This window comes from Aedes albopictus, unplaced genomic scaffold, assembly GCF_035046485.1.
Source record: "Aedes albopictus strain Foshan unplaced genomic scaffold, AalbF5 HiC_scaffold_64, whole genome shotgun sequence".
In the NCBI taxonomy this organism is placed as follows: Eukaryota; Metazoa; Arthropoda; class Insecta; order Diptera; family Culicidae; genus Aedes; species Aedes albopictus.
In genome coordinates, this window is record NW_026917465.1 from 61,084 (window position 1) to 80,688 (window position 19,605).

A 19,605-nucleotide genomic window follows, 5' to 3' on the forward strand; every position below is an offset into this window, starting at 1 on the left:
CCTCGTAGGAATATATGCTGATAGTTCAAGATAAATCTCTGGAAGAATCGCAAGACAAATCTCTTCGGGAACGCTGGAAAACAATCTCTGAGTGAATTTCTGGAAGAAATCATAGAAATATTTCAGCCGAGATTGCTGGACTAATCCAATCAAGAATAACTGGAGGAATCCCAGCAAGAATTTGTAGAGACAATCTCAGAAGAATTCTTCCATAAATTTCAAGAGAAATTCCTGAAGGAATGCTTGTAACAATCTCTGGAGGAACCACATGAAAAAATCTTGTAGGATACCCAGCAGACATTCTTAGGGAAATTCCAAGAGGAATTTATGTAGGAATCTTTTTTTTAAATCCCTGTAGAAATCACTGAAGGAACTTCTGCAGGAATCCCCGTGTGATCTCCTAGTGGATTTCCTATAGGAATATCTGAACGAACTCTTGGAGAAATCCACGAAGAAATGTCAAGCGGAGCTCTTGGAGGAATCCATGAAGATTTCTTTGGGAACATCCTCTTGGCATTCCCCGATAAACCCCTAAAGAGATTTCCTTAGCAATTCTTGCTCTTGCTGAGATTGTTCCATAGGTTTCTCCAAGTATTTCTTTAATATTTTTTTCTATGATGTCTTGAAGGATTTCTTTAGAAATTCCTATTGTGGTGTTTCCAGATATTTCTCCGCGGATTCGCTTAAGATTTTTTCTTGGAATACCAGCAGACAGTCCTGCTAGGGCTCCTTTGGATATTCATACTAAAATTTGTCATGGGTTTCTTGCTGGGATTTCTCAAACAATTGGCTTCTTTAGCGATGTTGAGATAATTCCATATTCTGAATCTGCATGCCAAACTGAGCCGAAATCCAAATTTTCATGAATTTTGGTGGCATGAAAATTGCTTTCATAAAAATCAGTTTGAAGTTTGTATGGGAGCGATTTGTCGAATCACCCCTCGTCGCATTTTGGGCGGAACTATCAAACAGTTTCCCAGCTGTCAAATGGTCATATGAAAAAATCTCTTTGAAATTGTTTTTAGGTATCAAAATAAAGTTCTAAAAATCTGAAAAAAATCATAGTGGCACAGAAAAAGGTGCTTTCTCGTTTAAAAATATAAATCATTGAGTTTTTCTAAATTTAAAAACCCAATTTCAGCTAGAAATTTCCAGTTATTGCTCTTAGGAGTTCACAATGTTCCTGGAGAAATTCCAGTAGGAATTTCCTAAGTTATTCCAGCATGCCCGGATTTACAAACGTGGGGGCGTCTTTCTAGAGAACATATTTGGATAATATATAATGGAAAAGTCGTTCAAAAATAAGCATCATTAATACGAAAAAGCTTTGATGTTGTGAAATAATTAGAGCCTGTCAAATGTTCATTGATGAACGTAATTTCTTTAGTAATATTTCTAGCGGAAATTATAATGTTAACTGTTGATGAAATTTTAGCGGAAGCTTAAAAGAATTTCTGAAAAAGTGCCTGTGAGTTTGTTAATAAATTTTTGATGGAAATTCCGAACGAATTTATAGCCGCGTTTAACAACAATTTATTTTTAGCAATGCTCTTTAGATTCTGTCAGGGCTATTCCACGAATTTCTTCTGCAATTACTTCAACAAATCTTGGTACCTTTCCAGGACGTTTGTCATAAATTATATGTCTCATTAGGGGAAAAACCATTCCAGAACTTTGAAAGTCTCTATAATAAAGATAAATCAATCAATCAATTCCAGAGCTTAACCTTATTTTTCCAAAGAAATTCAGTCCGAAATTCTTCATGAGATTCATACCATACAATGTTCGGTGGTAGAAGTGTTAATTATAATGGTAAAAGCTTTATTTATTTGCGAATCATAATGGAAAACAAAAATAAAAATACAATTAAATCCTTTGAGCATTCACTAAAATGCGAGATTTTAAGATCGTTTGCGCTGGCTCAAGCCAACGCGGATTAGAAACCGTCTAAGCAGAATACCCTCTTCGATTGAGTGAAATGAGTTTTTGATACATTTTACTGTGACGTTACAACGTCTAGACGCCTTTTCTGTCAGAATTTCCACTATAACTCGTAAATTCGACCGAAAACCCTCAAATATTTATACATATTCGAATTCCTTGTAAAATTTCCAATAAGTATGATCTGTTGAACAGTAAGTTTTCATTGGGAAAGTATGTTAAAAATGGGAATGAGTGGCGTGGCGTTACAACGTTGTAACGTTACGGTACTAATTCCCATTTTAACATACTTTTCCAAAGAAAACTAGCTGTTTAACAGATTAAACTTATTGGAAATTTTACAAGGATTCCGAATATGCAAAAATATTTGAAGGTTTACGGTCGAATTTACGAGTTATAGTTGAAAATCTGACAGAAAAGGTGTCAAAACGTTGTAACGTCACGGTAGAATGTGTCTTTTGAAGCTTATAGTTTCGCTCTCTAATGGTTATTTTTTGACAAATATGTGTATTTCGAATACCCGGGATTTCAAAATACGTATATCTGTTAAAATTAGAGTGAAACTATAAAGTAGAAAAGCTTATTTCACTCAAAATATTTAAAACTATAATGATATTTAAAATGGACTTACCTGTACTGTGATGCTGCTTTCACTATTAATAAACAAAATGGCATTCACTGAGTTCACCGAAAACATGAATACACACTGAGTCCTTGAAAATCCACTATGGGTATACATAAACTGTGGTAAAAGATCACAATTATGGCAGATGAGTGATGTTGAGCTCCCATACAAAACTTTTAGGGTGATATAGCTCAAAATGCCATATTTCATACTTACTACGATTTCCCTCTTACAACAACGTCAATGTTTAATAAAAGGGATAAGAGAAACACTTTCAAAACTTATGCATTTTTTTTATTTTTTTTAAATGTGTTCAAAATGTGGTTCGTTAATCCTTCATGGTGTAGCTTATGCCTTATGCACAATAAAATCCAAGCACTCATACATTCACTTAAATATATGGTGCCATTTATTTTTAGCTGACTCAATGATCACCCAAACGTGTTGAAGGATTGCATGGGATTTCGTGAAAAAAGAATCTTATTACTCAAATTGTGCGTATTTCATAACAAAAAATATTCGCTTTAATTTTATCACTTTTAATAAATTTCAGTCCATTCAAATGACACTTGCGGACCAATACCTTAGTGATGAACTTCACGAAATATGAGAACAGTTAATTAAAAACATTTTACTAAAAATCAAAATCTGAACACGTTTGATACATTTTCGAAACGTTACAACTTAAATATTTACTTATAAGAAATGTTTACCTATCCCAATTGCAAAATTTACAATCACAGAATAGGAACTTGGATTCTAAAACATGAAATGTTAAATAATTTGAGTATTATGGCATCAACAACCAAGCGTCTCTATCTTCCATACAAACTCATCACACCCCATATGGTCCCATATTCAACAACAGTAACCAGTAACAACGAAATTCTAATTATCGATATAACAAAAACATAAACGATATATTTATCTAAAATTAGATTTTGACTTAATTTTATTGAATTTTGATTATGGTTCTCGCAATGAAATTCATATGCTACAAACCGATGAGTCTTTATTATTTTTTTTCCTATGAGTGATGTCTCACAAATTTATAACAATATGCTACTTTACCAAAAAGCCTTCATTTTTATCAAAAGTAAAATAATTTGTCATAAAACAGTGTTTAAATCATCATGATGGAAAACAATAAGATTTTCGATTCAAGTCCAAACCAAGAAAGTATGAAGAGCTACTCAAAATAGGTTATTTTAAATGAGTTTCGTAAAAAAAATGATTTGTCAATTACACACTGATTTACTTATTTTACTAGTGTAAGACCTCGAGGTGTATATGTGCAAAATATACCCCTGTAATGTTTTCACCAATACGCACTCAAATTCATTACCCAAATAAATTCACATGTGCAAACGTATTAGAGAATCTATTACATACGTCACTCAATTTTTCATGCTTCAGAGGCTTAACACTCATCCATTGTTCATCCATTCCTCATATTGTGTGTGGGGCTTCAATTAAATCAAAATGGAAAACGACATCGAAATGGTAAGTTTATTTTATAATTTTAACTTAAATAGACATCTTTAACACAACACATCATCTTACATTACAACCTATAGTATATGAACCTGTAAAAATACACATATGTTATTTGTGTCATGCAAATCACTCGTCTTATAATACAGTAATTCCTCCATGTGGGATGTAGCTTCGTTCCACGAAGGAGAAAGTAAGTCCCTTGTTAGTCTCGAATAAAACGCACACAATACACTCCTCTAAATGTGAACAACCTATAAGTAGATAGTTTATGACACCGTATTGTAAGAAATCGGACATACAATTGCTTCTTTAATCCTCGAGCAGTCGCGTCTTCGACCACCCTCAGCGACACCACGTTCATGCTGTTATTTTCATGGTTACAAGCGTGTTATTTTCATGGTGCGTGTACTCTGTACACGATGCAATCGCTGTACGCGGGTGAACGGTATTGAGATAATTTCATGCCCGGGAGCATATTTAAAAATCAATTTGAAGGTGATTTCAAAAAATCTTATTTTAAATTAATTTTGAGTATCAAAATAAAGTTCTAAAAATCTAAAAAAAAAGTCACAGTGGCTCAGAAAAGAAGGGCTCTTTCGTGCAAAATTAAAAATCCAAATAATTTTCTTTAACTTAAAAACCCAATTGGGTTTTTAAATTTTGAAAAATGTATCGATTTTTTGATTTTATACGAAAGAGCACCTTTTTCTGAGCCAGTATGATTTTTTCAGATTTTTAGAACTTTATTTTGGCACCTAAAATCAATTTCAAAGAGATTTTTAGAAATCACCTTTTGACAGCTGGGCAACTGTTTGACAGCTCCGCCCAGTACAAACTGCGACGAGGGGTGATTCGGCAAATCGCTCCCATACAAACTTCAAATTGATTTTTAAATAGGTTCCCGGGCACCAAAATTCATGAAAATTTGGATTTCGGCTCAGTTTGACATGCAGATTCAGAATATCGAATTATCTCTATACCGTTAAAGAAGCCAATTGTTATTTGTACAACAGGTTTAATTTTTAGGATTGAGTATTGCACAAATTGTATGCAATTTTTTTTGTAATTTCGAATACCATTCAGATTCGGATTCGATCTAGTCAGTGGCTGTAGAAGCAGCAGCTGAATCTGTGGAAGACATACTGCCGATCTTCTGCAAAGGAACGTGAGTAACAATGTTGGCACATGTCTGGTTTTATCCATCAAACTCTTGATCGTTCGCTATGTTATCTTCCATAGATGCTAGATTTACCAATAGATCTTGCATTTTAATATAGCAGACATACCACAGTGTTATTATTTCACCAGATAACTAGAGACGTCAACAAATGGCGCTTACGTCACTTTTCAGAATCTTAGCAGCACGGTGGTAAGTTAAAAAGTGTGTTTATGTTAATATATTTTAAATCATACATTTTGCAAAAGTTGTTCAACTAGCTTAAAGCATCTATTTGCATCAGAATTATGATATTATCTGTATATAGCTAAAGATAAATCAAGAAAATTTGTCCATTATCTCTTATATATTGTTTATTTACCTTCATTATTGACAACTTCAAATTTCTCAAAATTACTCAATATTGGAAAAGAATTTTGTTAATTTCGTTAATTTTATACAGCTTTATAACTTAGTATTTACAGACGAGAGGCATAAATAACATGAAATAATTTATCAACTTCATATGATGGAACAGACTGCCTGTAATCGCATATCAGCACCTTATTTGCTGAGTACCCAATCCAAGTGGAATTGATATGCGATTAAAAGGCAGTAGAGTCAATTTCATCTTAAGCACTCAATCTCGAAGAACTAATCTGTGCATAACGTTTACTAAATAGTTATGGTATTATTTTGATTATTTATAGATACTTTCTGCACTGGAAAAATCGCAAAGAAATCTAGAAATAAAAATTAAAAAAAAAGATCAACCGGAAAAAGAAGTTGGAGATAAGGAAGTAATATAAAAATTACCATTTTTAAATTTCTAATCTATCCCAATGAAATATGAACAAAACAATCAATCAATTCGGTAACGCAAATATTCTTCAAAACTATAGAAGATTTATATAGATATTTTATGTTTCATCTTACTGTCAACTATCACAATGTTTGATTCATAACTATCCACTAAAATATTGATCTTTTAAACAATATTTAAATACTGGTTAACATCTCAACCACATTTTCTACACCAAGCAAATATTTAACCAAAACTTGATAAAACATATAATTAAGAATGTTTATATATAAACATTTTACCTCATTTTGGGTATCCAAGATAAGTGCTTTTCTCTTGCTGTCATAGTTTTATAATTGCTTTTCTATAACAACTTTATTGCCGTGCACAACATAGTTGTACAATGTCCTATGGGAATTCCTATCAATGTGGGACAACTATGCTGCACACGACAATTTCATACGGTGCACTCTTCTTTCAAGTCTAGTTAGGCTGATACAAATTTATTTTTGACTTTTTGTCTCCCCCCCCCCTTCAAAAATTTTTGGCTGGAATTTGCATTCTGAGGGGGCAGATAAAAAAATATTTATCAAAATATCGGGTCTTGCCAAAAAATCTTTAACAAATCCGATGAGTTTTTAACATTTTTCAAATAAAATGCTTTATTATTTTTATTCCCTCCCCCCCCCCCCCTCGACCAGCCAAAGAGTGGTGGGACAAAAAGTGAAATAAATATTTGTAACGGCCTTTATTCGTGAAAAATAAAAACATTATTGAGAGGAGGTTTGTTCATATTTCAATCCTTTTGAATCGTATTATATATAATTAACCTTCTATTTGCTTTTAAGGAAACAGATATCATTGAAATACAAATGATCGTTCGAAATCTGCTCGAAATGGCAGCAAAAATTATGAATCGGTTGAACCAAATGTCCATAAGAAACAAAAGTAAGTCTCTCACTGGATATGATGTATTGCACAGTACTCTCTTTTTAAATCAGCTAGCGAACAATATTTCTTCGATAGTCCTTAAATTTGTTAACTAGGCAGAATTTGCGTACTATCGGCAGTTTTTTTGTCTTATTGATAGGGAAAGTTATGAAGTTAACTTTGAATTCAACAGGTTTGAAATAACACCCCATGCTGCCTAAAATAGCATAAAGTTGATAGCAAAAAATTTATATTTGAATGGCATATGCCTATATCATGCCAATCTCATTTTTTAATCTTTCAGTAATATCAAGGTTTTGAGGAATCCTAATTTGAAAACAGACAAAGCATATTTTTTTACTTTGGAAAACAAAGATCTACTATTCTTATTATCTAACAAACAAATTATGCTGTTTCGGCTGTTAAAAAAGAGAAAAAAAATTTCATAATTATTTTACAGATAATGTGAGAGAGAAGCTGGAAAGTATAATCAGCGAAATTCGAAGAGCGTCAAAAAAATATAAATAAACTAATATTTCCAATAAATAAAACAATTATGTTTTCAATAAATCTTCACTTTTCAAGTACTTTTTCTGAATAGATAGAGCAGTGATCATCAAACTGTAAAGGATTTGTGCCACCAGCGATCTGACTTCGTAATACATATATTTGAATATAACCCGCTAAAAGATTGCAAAAACCAACATTGTGCCAATGAAACCCCTGTAAAGCAAAAAATAATAATTCCTAAACAAAAGAAAATGAACAAAAAGCTATGCTAAATCAGTATAGTTAACTTTAAAAATGATTAAATTTGTTTCATTAAAGAACATTTAGTTCTGACAAGTTTGATGTAAGGTACACCGGGACAAGTTGAAACAACGGGTTAACGTGATGTTATCCAACGATGGTGACCAGATCAAATGACATAACACATAGTTTTTAATTCAAACAATCTTTTGGCGAAAGACAAATTTCTAGAAAGTATTGAAAACTATTTCAAAACTTCGCGTTTCATCTTGCCCCACCCGTTTCAACTTGCCCCGGTGTACCTTAAGTTTTCTCTCAACACTGAATTTTGTGTTCCATGACAAATTTACCTTTGGATTTCCTTTGAAATCTTAATCCTGAAAATTTTGAAAATATTTTGAAAGTAATTTAATACTACTATAAATATCCTATATATGTTTGACATTGTTATAACATGATTTTTACTTTAATTTTTAAACTTTGTAACTCTATATACACTAAATTACCAAATTTACCACAGTAACTTAGTTCGTTACGAAGGCATAAGTTTCTACAAAATAAATATATTATGTTCTAAACGAAGAATTTAGATAAGGCTCTAGGAGCCTATTGTGGCCCGCATAGACAGTAAGCCTGAGGAATTGAAAAAAATGAAGTGATTATATTGCGCATTTCCCACCCACTGGACCCCTTTCGCAGTTAGTATAAGTGCGGGATCGTGAATAAAACTGCGATTTTGCATCGAATCGTGTCGGTGTCTTCTGCGAACTTATGCATTACAAGGTGCTGAACAAGTGCGCAGAACCGAAACGCCATCAAATACTGTTCATATTTATTTGCACAATTTTTATGTTCAAATAAAAAAAAAACTCGATTTTTTTGTACAACACTTTAACTGCGGAACGTTTTAAAGAACTAGATCAAACTTAACATAAATGCTATAACTAATCGGCAAAGAAAAATGTGAAACAGTGTTTTAATTATTTGATAACTTAATAACATTTGAACTGGTTGAAGAGACATTTATGTAAATCATATTTCAGCGTCTTGTAAATCTCATCGAGAAACAATTGCTATTAATCAACCAGCTCACAGAGAAAAATCCCGCAGATCAGCTATTACAACATGAGCAGAAATTGAAGAATATGCTGCAGGAAATTTACAACAGTGACGAAGAGGTGTGTCCCAATCAGGAACACTTTGTTCTATTAACCAAGGTAAAATTTCAAATATTACTATTCACACGATATTCACCAATAGTGTGCCAAATGAAAACATTTAAACTTTATAATCTATCATGTTTCAGGAACACAATATCCAACAACTAGCTGTAAGTAAAAACAAAAATTAAATATTTTGTTCAAATGAACAATGTTATTATCTTCTACAGCGCGCTAGAGTGCTGGAAGATCTAATGAAAGAGTTGCATATTTATGTGGACAGCATTGAAGAAACTCCACCAACCCGGATGGTAACATCCTTTTTATTATATATTTATTTTTGTAATTTTATGTCATTATCTTTACTATACTAAAAATGTATATTCTATAACCAAGCAAAAGCATTAGAAATTAATTAACTGCCGTAACTATCACTTATGCTCAAAAATTAGTCTTATGAGTAAAACAAGCGTTATTCTATGCATTCAATTCTCCATTAATATGAACCTTATATGATCCTGGAAAAGCATACCATATTAAAAAGAAGAAAAAAGTATTGTTTTTGCAAGGTTTAATTAATTACTCAAAGTTTTCACTTATAATTGTAAATTTTGATTAATTATTTAATTGATAAAGGTGAGTGAGTTGTATTAATGACTAATGATGAAATTCTCAAATAATGTGATCAATAATAACGTATTAAAATTAGTAATTTTAACCATTGATCATAATAAATTTACAATTCATTAATAAACCTTTCAAACTAACACTACTAAATGTTGATGTTGAATCAACCCTACTAAGAGCCGATGATGCAAAATGCCGTTGTTCACTTGAAGAATCCATTAAAACCCAATTTAATTCATAACCATGGATTATTAAAAAACAATAGTATTTTGCTTAATATGGTTAATGGGTGTGAAAATGTTTTAGAAACGTGAAATTTATTCATTATTTCATTGTTTTGCAGTCGAAGCATATGTTCTTGATAAAGGCGAAACAATATCAGCTTCTGCAAAAAAGCAAAAACATATTGAAGTCGAAACGCAATCCAACAGCTAAAGGTAAAATTACAGTAAAACGTAAAAAATTCATTCAACATGTAATTTTTTTTCTAGCTAACATTCGGCAAAAAATTTACGAGACGCATATGAGTGCTGTGGAAGCGCTTGAAGAGCTGCTGCGACGTTAATTAAAAAAATCTCCAGAACTTTTTGTCGTTTGTTTTTTCATTAGTTGAAGCTTTCATTATTAAAAATTAAACAAAACGGAATTGTGCTTTTGTTTGTTGTCAAAATTGGAAATTCTCTTAACTTACAGAAGTGTTGAGCATATCCATGGAATATTGGACGAAATAGTGCTCATTGACCGATGTAAATTAAAAATATTCAATATTGTTTGTTTTAAGGCTTTTTACGGCATCATCAGCATTGGCAGCCATGTTGGATATGTGGCTCGAAATTTCAAAGTGATAATTCTCTGCCACCAAAGCGAATTTTCGTTTGAAAAAGTATCATCCTATTTGCTCACTCGCAGTGAATGCGATAATACTTTTTCTGTGGCGATGCTGCAGAATTGACAGTTTTTTATCACTTCAAAAACGCGAGGCAAACAATCATTGAAAAGCAAAAAGTCAATGATTTGTGTGAAAACCTAGTGACGCATCATGACACCTTAATTGGCTTTTATCGATGAATTACAAAGCTGTGAAGAAATTATAAGAAAAGTTGCATGTATTATCTCTTCGTAACGCGAAGGAAACATTTATTCATAAAAAAAAACGAGTAAAGTGTTTGCATTCTATGGCAGATACGTATTTTGACCTCAACTGTATCAAGACAATGACAAAATGTCGAAAGACAAAACGTCGAAACGTGAAAGAACGAGCGTCATTAACGAGAATAAGGAATCATTTGCTTAAATTACTCGTTTTCAACGTGTTGTCCTTTTTTTGGCATTCAACGTTTTATTTTTCGACGTTTTGTCGCTAAGCCTCCATCTACATATATATGAACATTTAAAAATTATTATTAAGAAACATTTTATTTTCTTGGAATGAGAAATTTTCAACAATTTTAAAACAAAACTAACATATGATTTTCTAATTATTCCATTATTCTGAACCCTTTTGAATTTGACCCCCACTAATATGTACATCGTCAAAACTAAAAAGTGGCTCAAACGTCATTCTGCCCATGAAACGGAACGAAGAATAAAAACAAAACAGCAAACAAGATTACCAGCAATGTGTTTTTCAATGCCTATAGTGTTATTAGAAGTTCAAATTTAAAAAGAGCCCCGTTGGTTTGCATAAGGTATCGTTCAAATCAACGGGGGTAGACGGCAGTTGTTCTGATTCAAGGCTCTAAATTTGAGAATTCTATTCACTATTGTTATTGTGACATGATAAATGGAACGCAAAAACATCTAATAGAAATTGTTCACTTAATAACTAAGAGTACACAAAGTGCTAGCTGAACTGATATACAGTAATATTTCAAATCTATGAGCCTCTTTTAACACTGCAAAGCTTGAAGGCTTGCTTTAAGAATGCAATCTTTAAGAATTATACATGAAATTAATGAAAAATGAAGGTCTGATGCACAGAGCGGAACAAGAAAGCAGAAAGTGAATTACTAATTTTAAAGTTACGTTTATATCCATGCAGCCGATCTTTGCCGGTTTTCCCCATAATCGATAAAAAACACAAGTTACCCGTTACCACGGGACTTTGTTTGTTTCGCTAATGTGTGAAGATTGAACTCGATTCAATTTTTCTAAGTCCGAGTTACCACGGCACTTAGATGAATTGCGAACCGATAGTGGAATTGAGATTGAGCTCCATCCCACTACTCGGTACCACAGCACAGAATACGAAGAAATTTTTCTGGCTGAGTATGCGCAAAGCACACATTGATTGATTTATTGACGTTAGTGTGCGTGCATTGTACAATAGAACTTTGAGTCCCTTGTTGAGGTCCATGAGTGATTGCTATAAAAATTTGCCCTTGTGGGTTAAAAGATATCAAGTGCGGGCGCAAAAATATTTGAAGAAATATTTTTTTTGTTAAAACAAGTGAGAAAAAGTGAATTTAAGAGTGGGAGTGAGAGAAATATTGGAAATAGAAAGGTAAGTTTCTACAGCATATAAAATTTATTAGAAATGTGTGATAATTAACTGATTTTTGGCTACATGTAGTGACGCTTGTCTTAGACTGGCTTCAAGTATAGGGAGGGTTGATTGTAGCCTTTGACCTCAACCCTTTTGTTTGTTTTGTTGGATTTTTTTTCATGCTCAAACGAAAAATAAATCAGAATGATCGGATAGTAAAAAGTTGATACATTACAGACTTTTAATGTTCTAAAATGCAACATATTTTATTCCATATGTATGTATCTATTTTTTGAATTATGTAAAATTACAGTTCATACAGTTTATTTTGGTAACTTGACCCATGGTCCATCGCAAAGAGCGGTTGAATTGGTCTAAGAACCGGTGACAAAACAATCAATCAAACCTCATTATTTCAAAACAGCTACCAGTCTGACAAAAACAGGTAATAGGTATTAGGTTCATATTTTCATCAAATATTTTACGTACTTTTAAATTTAGGCTGATTTACAATTGACCTTTACCACTTCTTATATAATGCATATTGTCCTAATCTTTCTAGAGCAGAAACCAATGTTAACCTTCCTTTTGCATCACGTTGGCAGCAGCTCGCTGACGTAGTGTACGGATTGGGTAAAAAATGACCCTAATGCCAAAGGAGTTAACCTAAAAAAACAGCAAGTGGCATTTTCAAGCCAATCCCAGTCAATAAACTAGTTCACATTATTCAACTGCTGATTATGTAAAGAATTTTTCTCGAATGATAACATTTTTTACAAATTAGATTCTTCAACCTTACATATATCAAATGAAATACAATATTTAGTAAGATAAAACAAATATTCAGCTTAATTGCAAACATAATAAATTTTATGTTAGTCGAAAAACAAATCAACAGTTTTGGAATAGGTTCTGAAACTCTTTTGTTTTCTAAATGAACTTTGTTTGCAACTATTGCACTATTTAAGCTTTGAGTTTCATCTCCGACGTTATGTTGCAACGTGTGCTAATAATCTAAATCAATGATGAGAAACCAGCAAGAGCAAAAAGGAAATACATATTATGGTAGATCGGCATCTACGAAAACCATGTTGAAAATGGCTGTGGCACATCAGAAACATGGAAAATGCTGTATGTGGTAACAAAGTAGCGTTTGCAATGCTTGAAGACCAACACAAATCGTGTATTTGAAGTGCTACAAAACAGCTGCCAGATTTGGAGTGGAAGTTCGGTTGCTAATTTAGGACAATTTAGCAGTCAAACTGATTTAATAGGGCAGTAACAGTTTTTGAGTTTTAGATCAATATCGAGTTTTACAACTTTATAAAATATGGAATTTACTCAATTTCAAGTATCTTGCGTTTTGTTCAACGTATTTTAAATCATTTTCCAAAATCATGACTATAATACCATTCGATCATTTGAATGCAGGTTTTGCGTCGGATTGATGAAATTCAAGATATTGGCGAGTTATGGGGGCGATCTCCTTTAATTTTAGCAAAATTTCCAAAAATATATGAATAAATGTATTATTTTCAATAAGAAAAAAAAATTCTTTCTCAACGTTTATTGGACATATCATATGTAGGCAAGTTACAGTAAAAAATTCAGCACAATCGGAGCATTAATAACGGAGAATAAGATGTGTGAAATGAGCGACTTTGCTTAAAAATAGAACAAAAATTGATTTCAAATCATGAACCTTGTATGGAAAGTCGAAAAAATTTCCGCTCTACTGATTTTTTTTTCCTTCGCGTTTTTGAACTCAGGGTATGATTCTACACTAAAAATGATCATCAGCTTACCGAGCTCAAAATGCCTGAACTAGTGTTACCTAACATAAAACTCAGTTCGACAGTATTATTACCCTGATCTCCCAAGCATTACACAAGTACATACTAAAGAACGTCTGCCTAGAAACCGCATTGTTTTCAATTAAATTGCAAACAGTGTTTTGTGTTGCAACTCATCTTCCATTGAAATTTAAGCAACCCATAGGCCCTGACTTGCCCAACTGTAAAAAAATAGAACAATTTTTTTTTTGAGTTCATTAACTCATTCCTTAACCCTCCTTTTAAATTTTTGACCCAAACCGTACGCTACGTCAGCGAGCTATTCCCAACGTAATGTAATAGGAAGGTTAAGTAGACATATCAGGGTTTTCGCCAAAAGATAAAAGTACTACATGCGCTTAGATGTCTGTTCTATGTGATTTTAGCTCTCTTCAAGAAATATCCAAAACTATACATGCATTTCAACGACCTTTCAGTCCGTCAAACTCGGTCAAAACATAAAGTCTCATGACAACATACTTATGCGAATTTCAAAAGTTGCTAAAAACTAGCTGAGGATTATACTATGTCTCTACACAGCCATTTCCATAGACTTTTGCCACAAGGTGATTTGGTTCAAATAAATATGTCTTGACAAACAACGAACAACAGGGAGTTGCAAAAATGTTTGGAATAGGCAACTTTTTTTTCTCTCACGAAAAAGTTCAACATACTTTAACTTTTCATAAAGTGCATCATTTGTCAAATTTTGATTGTTTGACAACCTAATAAATATGTACCATTAGTACAAATTTGAGCTCGATTGGTTAAACTTTCGCCAAGCTATAACCGTTCTCGTAAAATACTATTTTTTAAAGAACTTATATTTAATGTACCGAAATTTAGCACTGTTCTGTATTTCTCAACATGGTTTTTGTATAATTTTTTTTTTCAAATCATTGAAAAATTGATGTTTTGATCACTTTTTAGGAATTATTGTTTCTTTTGAATTGAGTCGCAACAATTAACACATTAAACATTTTTCCTACATCATTCTATTATAGTAAAAGAGTTAAGAAGAGTTGAATTTACTCAAAAAATATTTTCCTTTATGTTACATGGAAAATAAAAGAAAATATTTTAACAATAATCTTCAAATCTCAAAATGTTTGCATTACAAAAAAAATTGGTATTCCAAATAGGCTTCTGAGAAAAATATAAAAGTGTAGAGTTGCTAAATACCAAAATTCACTAAATAAACCATTAAAAGAAATCACCTTCCAAGACATGCCTTAACCGATTTTAGATTTTAGATAACGAAAAATGATATTCAGATTGGGTATTGGAGGGTGACACTCCATTTATGAAAAATTAGATTGTTTCTCAAAAGTGAGTAATTGATGATTACTCTATAGCTGATCCATGGATGTGCACTTGTTCCAAATGAATCGAAAACAATCCATTTTTGAATGGTTTCAAACGATCGTGTTAACATTTTTACTGAGACAGAATTGATTGGGTTATTTCAGCCAATAGTGGTCCCTTAACCTATAGTGGACCTCTTTGAATTTTTCTTAAATTTCCTGCCCAAGCTTGTTTCTACCACTTCCACCGGGAAACGATTTCTCATGTTCCACAGTGGTCCAGATTTGAAAATACCTGGCACAAATTGCCAAATCATAGTTGTCTGCTAGTTTTAGCCTAAATGAATGTATTGGAACATGATTTAGCGCTTAATTTCATTTTATTGACATTTTCAATATTTGTCGATTTCTGCGAACAAAATCCGAACAAAATTGATGTTTTTCATACAATTTCACTATACATAAATTATAATGGCGCTATTGTTTTGGCTGCTCTTGGCAGTTGCATTTTTTTTTTCTTAACCGATTCTGCATACATAAACGTACATTTGAACGGAATATCCCCGCGGAGAGTAGCGGGGAGCGATTTATAAGACACTTTGAAGTTGAAGCGTAGGAATTTCTCGCACCAATGACATGCAATGACAATTTTGAAGCCAAAAGTGTTATTTTGATCTCTTGCTCCATTGCAGATGTCTGATATACACAAGAACTTACAAATAAACTTTTGAAAGCAATTAAATTACTTATATTAACATACTTTTGTAGTGGTTGAACTTGTTTGAGTTCTTTATCAAAAATTCAGTACTTTTTCCATCAGCAGCTATTCAATGCTGTAAGGTACCCCGGGGCAAGTGGGACCTAAAAAAAATGCTAGTTTGGTTTTGTCAAGCCAAAAAATTCTAAACATAAATAGTCTTATAATTCCAATGGTTCTGAAAGACATTGTTGGTATATTTCTTCTTATTAACGGGCATTGAAACTGTTTCAAAATTTTTAAATTCTGTATATTATGCATATGATGAAAAGTGAAGCAGATCTTCATTTACACCGTATCACGGGGCAAGTGGGACCTATTCGGATTTTTTGTACAAATGGCTTAATAAAGTTGCTGCATATATGTAATGAAGCATAAATTATAGATATATTATGCGAAAAACTATGTTTAGCGATTTATGTTGGAAAAGTTTTGTGGTATCGTGCATAAATTACGTAACACATATAATAACGAAACACTGAGAAAAAATGATTAAACTCTAGCAGCTCGTGCAAAACAAATTGATTTTATTTATACAAAAAGCGCCCTAAGGTTAAATACCGAAAGATTAACAAGATACAAAATCAATATTTCTAATTTTTTTTAGCGCCAGTCAGTGCTCCTGTTATTATGGATGCTCAATATATTGTATCCCATTAAATACATGTTCAAAAATTGAGTTTCTGCCAGCTTTTCTAAAAATTGGACCATTGTGTGTTCCTAGACATTAGTTCCAAGTGGTAGAAAGCGATATTTATATATTTTGAACAAATTTATAAATGGGAACAAGTCTGGGGGACCACCATTGGTTAAATGTATCCACTATTGTCACCAATTTAACATGGTAAGAGAATTCGATCTACTCCAGGAAGATCCCTGTACGATAATTTAAAACAAATTTGAAATGATTATTGTATGATTTAAATAAAAAATAACAATGGTGGGAAACATATTTTTTCGATGATTGATGTTAATTTTGTGATACCGTGAGGTCGCCATTCACCGCTAATGATCCATTCATCGCTCATTTTGGATCAATAATACCAAAACTTTCAAAAGTTCGTGAAGTATCATAACAAAAGTGAATGTAACATGTTGCCACACTAAAAAACTCTTTCATTTCATCAAGTGGGGTGCACCTCAAATAACATTCTTAAAACAATATTTCTCACACTGCACTGTGCAGTAGGGTAGCTGGGATGCCCGCTGGAATTGTTCAAGGCAAACAACGGGAAAAATATCAAACAGTAAAACCCATAAAAGATATCATTTTGGCAAAATAGGATAAATTTAACATCATGTATCACCAAGTACTTTGGTAAATAATGGTTATTTTTTTTATAAATCAAAAAATTGTGTGCAACATGCAAACATAATGCAGTGAGTGGTGAATGGATGCATGAGCGGTGATAGGAGCCAAGAGATAACGCTTTTTAATTTCAATTTTTCTTATTGTGAGCATATTTTACGATCGTTTTATGTTTTTCTGATAACAACAACATAATTATGGAGTTGTTGACGTTAATTAATATGCCATATACATCAACTTCAATTTTAAATGTCATAAACTTCACGAAAATGAGCCTCTGTACGAATTTGCCCTGTCCTGCTCACTCCCACAGAAAATTTGAAAACAGCTGACACAGTAAAAGCGCTGTTTTCAAATTTTCTGTGGGAGTGAGCAGGACAGGGCAAATTCGTACAGAGGCTCATGCTGTCAAATGTGCGGTGAATGGCGACCTCACGGTATTATAGCCCTTTTATTGTGGGTATTTTGTAAAGTTTTTCTTTCACCGCGTAATTTACGCGCCAGGCAGTTACGCGCAGCCTATCAGAAGCAAGAAAGCAGACGACATCGATCGTGCCCAAAGGCCACACTGAAACAAATTTTGTTGTGGCAACTACCGATTCCATAGTAAAATTAATAACCGTACCTATGATTCTCAACCGACAACCAAATCTGTGAAGTTTGCTGAAATATGGTTGAAGTTACAATGCATTGCAGTAAATTTGACTACAAGCGTAGTCGCCTCAACAAAAAACCTTGTCAATTTTTCCTAAACAGGCATCTTACAACACAGTATGATTAAAAAATACAGCTGTTAAACTATGATTAATCTTGATAATGTTAACTGCACTGCTGGTTTAATTGACAGTGGAATTAACTGGAAATTGTTGTCGGTTGAGAATCATACGATTATTGATTTTACTATGAAATCGGTAGTATCCACGGTAGTATTTCAGTGCACGCAGCACGATCCCATTATCTGGAAATATTCAATTGGTTGTGACATTAGTTGCACGAAGTCTTGCACTGATCGTATGCGGTCGATACCGGTTAGATATGTTTTAAGTAATTCAAATAAGAATACTATCCATGACATGTGATTCACTTTGACATATGGGTAAAACAGTGAAACTATTTTTTTTCTTGCAAAACGCAATATCTAAAGCAAATAAAAACGTTAATTACTCAAAAAAAAATAAAATAAAAATGCTGAATTTATACCCTGCTTCAAGGCGGCGATTAAGGGGCATTAAGAAATCAAAAAGTTTTAAATCATGTCACTCATTCGTGGAGTGTGTTTTATTTTTACTGAGTGTTTCAGTTATCTTGTTTTGCTTCTGAAATTGTATTTCAGATCGAGGAAATCAAAATGCCGAAAACGAACAAAAAATCGGTATTACAAAAGACAAAAACAAAGCATCTCTACGATCGGAAACGTAAATTGGAGCAAACAGGTTCCGAAGATGCAAAACGTCAAAAGATGGATAGCAGCGAAAGTGTTGATCTTAAGGATAACACTAGTGCGAAGGAACCTGTTAACCGGATGCGAAAAACTCGTGAAAAAGAGAAATATCTGGCGAAAGAAAAAACAAAAAATAGATTACGCATTCAGCGTTTACGAACGGACGATCAATATAGCCAAAATGAAAAAACTAAAAATGCACACAGGATAAAGGAAATCAGACTTCGCGATAGCTGCTACCGAATTAACGAAGCTACTTCCAATACTAAACGCATGAGGAATACGAGGACACGCGATGACTATCATAGTCGGGAGACTATAGTCAATGCTCACCGTATGAGAGAAACGAGGACTCGTGATGACTATCATAGTCGGGAGGCTAAAGTCAATGTTGAGCGTATAAGAGCAAATAGGACGCGTGATGACTATCAAGTACGGGAAACTTTAGCCAATGCTGAGCGTATGAGAGAAACCAGGACCCGAAGTGACTATCATAGTCGGGAGACTATAGTCAATGCTCACCGTATGAGAGAAACGAGGACTCGTGATGACTATCATAGTCGGGAGGCTATAGTCAATGTTGAGCGTATAAGAGCAATTAGGACGCGTGATGACTATCAAGTACGGGAAACTTTAGCCAATGCTGAGCGTATGAGAGAAACCAGGACCCGAAGTGACTATCATAGTCGGGAGACTATAGTCAATGCTCACCGTATGAGAGAAACGAGGACTCGTGATGACTATCATAGTCGGGAGGCTATAGTCAATGTTGAGCGTATAAGAGCAATTAGGACGCATGATGACTATCGAGTACGGGAAACTTTAGCCGATGCTGAGCGTATGAGAGAAACTAGGACCCGAAGTGACTATCATAGTCGGGAGACTATAGTCAATGCTCACCGTATGAAAGAAAAACGAAAGGATAGTAGTTACCAGGAACAGGAAAATAAATCAAATGCACAGCGTATGGCAGAGCTTAGATCCACCGT

At 33.2% G+C, this 19,605-nt stretch overlaps 2 protein-coding genes across 4 annotated transcripts in view; one reads left to right on the plus strand and one right to left on the minus strand.

The window, feature by feature from the left end:
* The window catches only part of LOC134284729 (uncharacterized), a 45,813-nt gene that overhangs the window by 18,616 nt on the left and 7,592 nt on the right, over positions 1-19,605 (minus strand). The window lies entirely within an intron of this gene.
* LOC109410092 (uncharacterized) lies at positions 5,063-10,262 on the plus strand. Of its 2 annotated transcripts, XM_029879223.2 has the most exons (6): positions 5,063-6,969; positions 7,412-8,918; positions 9,008-9,031; positions 9,092-9,172; positions 9,832-9,925; positions 9,980-10,262. In XM_029879223.2, exons 2-6 carry the CDS (start codon positions 8,847-8,849, stop codon positions 10,051-10,053), a joined length of 345 nt encoding a protein of 114 aa, XP_029735083.1. In that variant the 5' UTR covers positions 5,063-6,969; positions 7,412-8,846; the 3' UTR covers positions 10,054-10,262. The 2 variants fall into 2 exon arrangements, 1 of the variants encoding a protein (XP_029735083.1); XR_009995905.1 differs by having other exon boundaries at positions 5,063-6,019; positions 6,870-6,969; positions 7,412-10,262.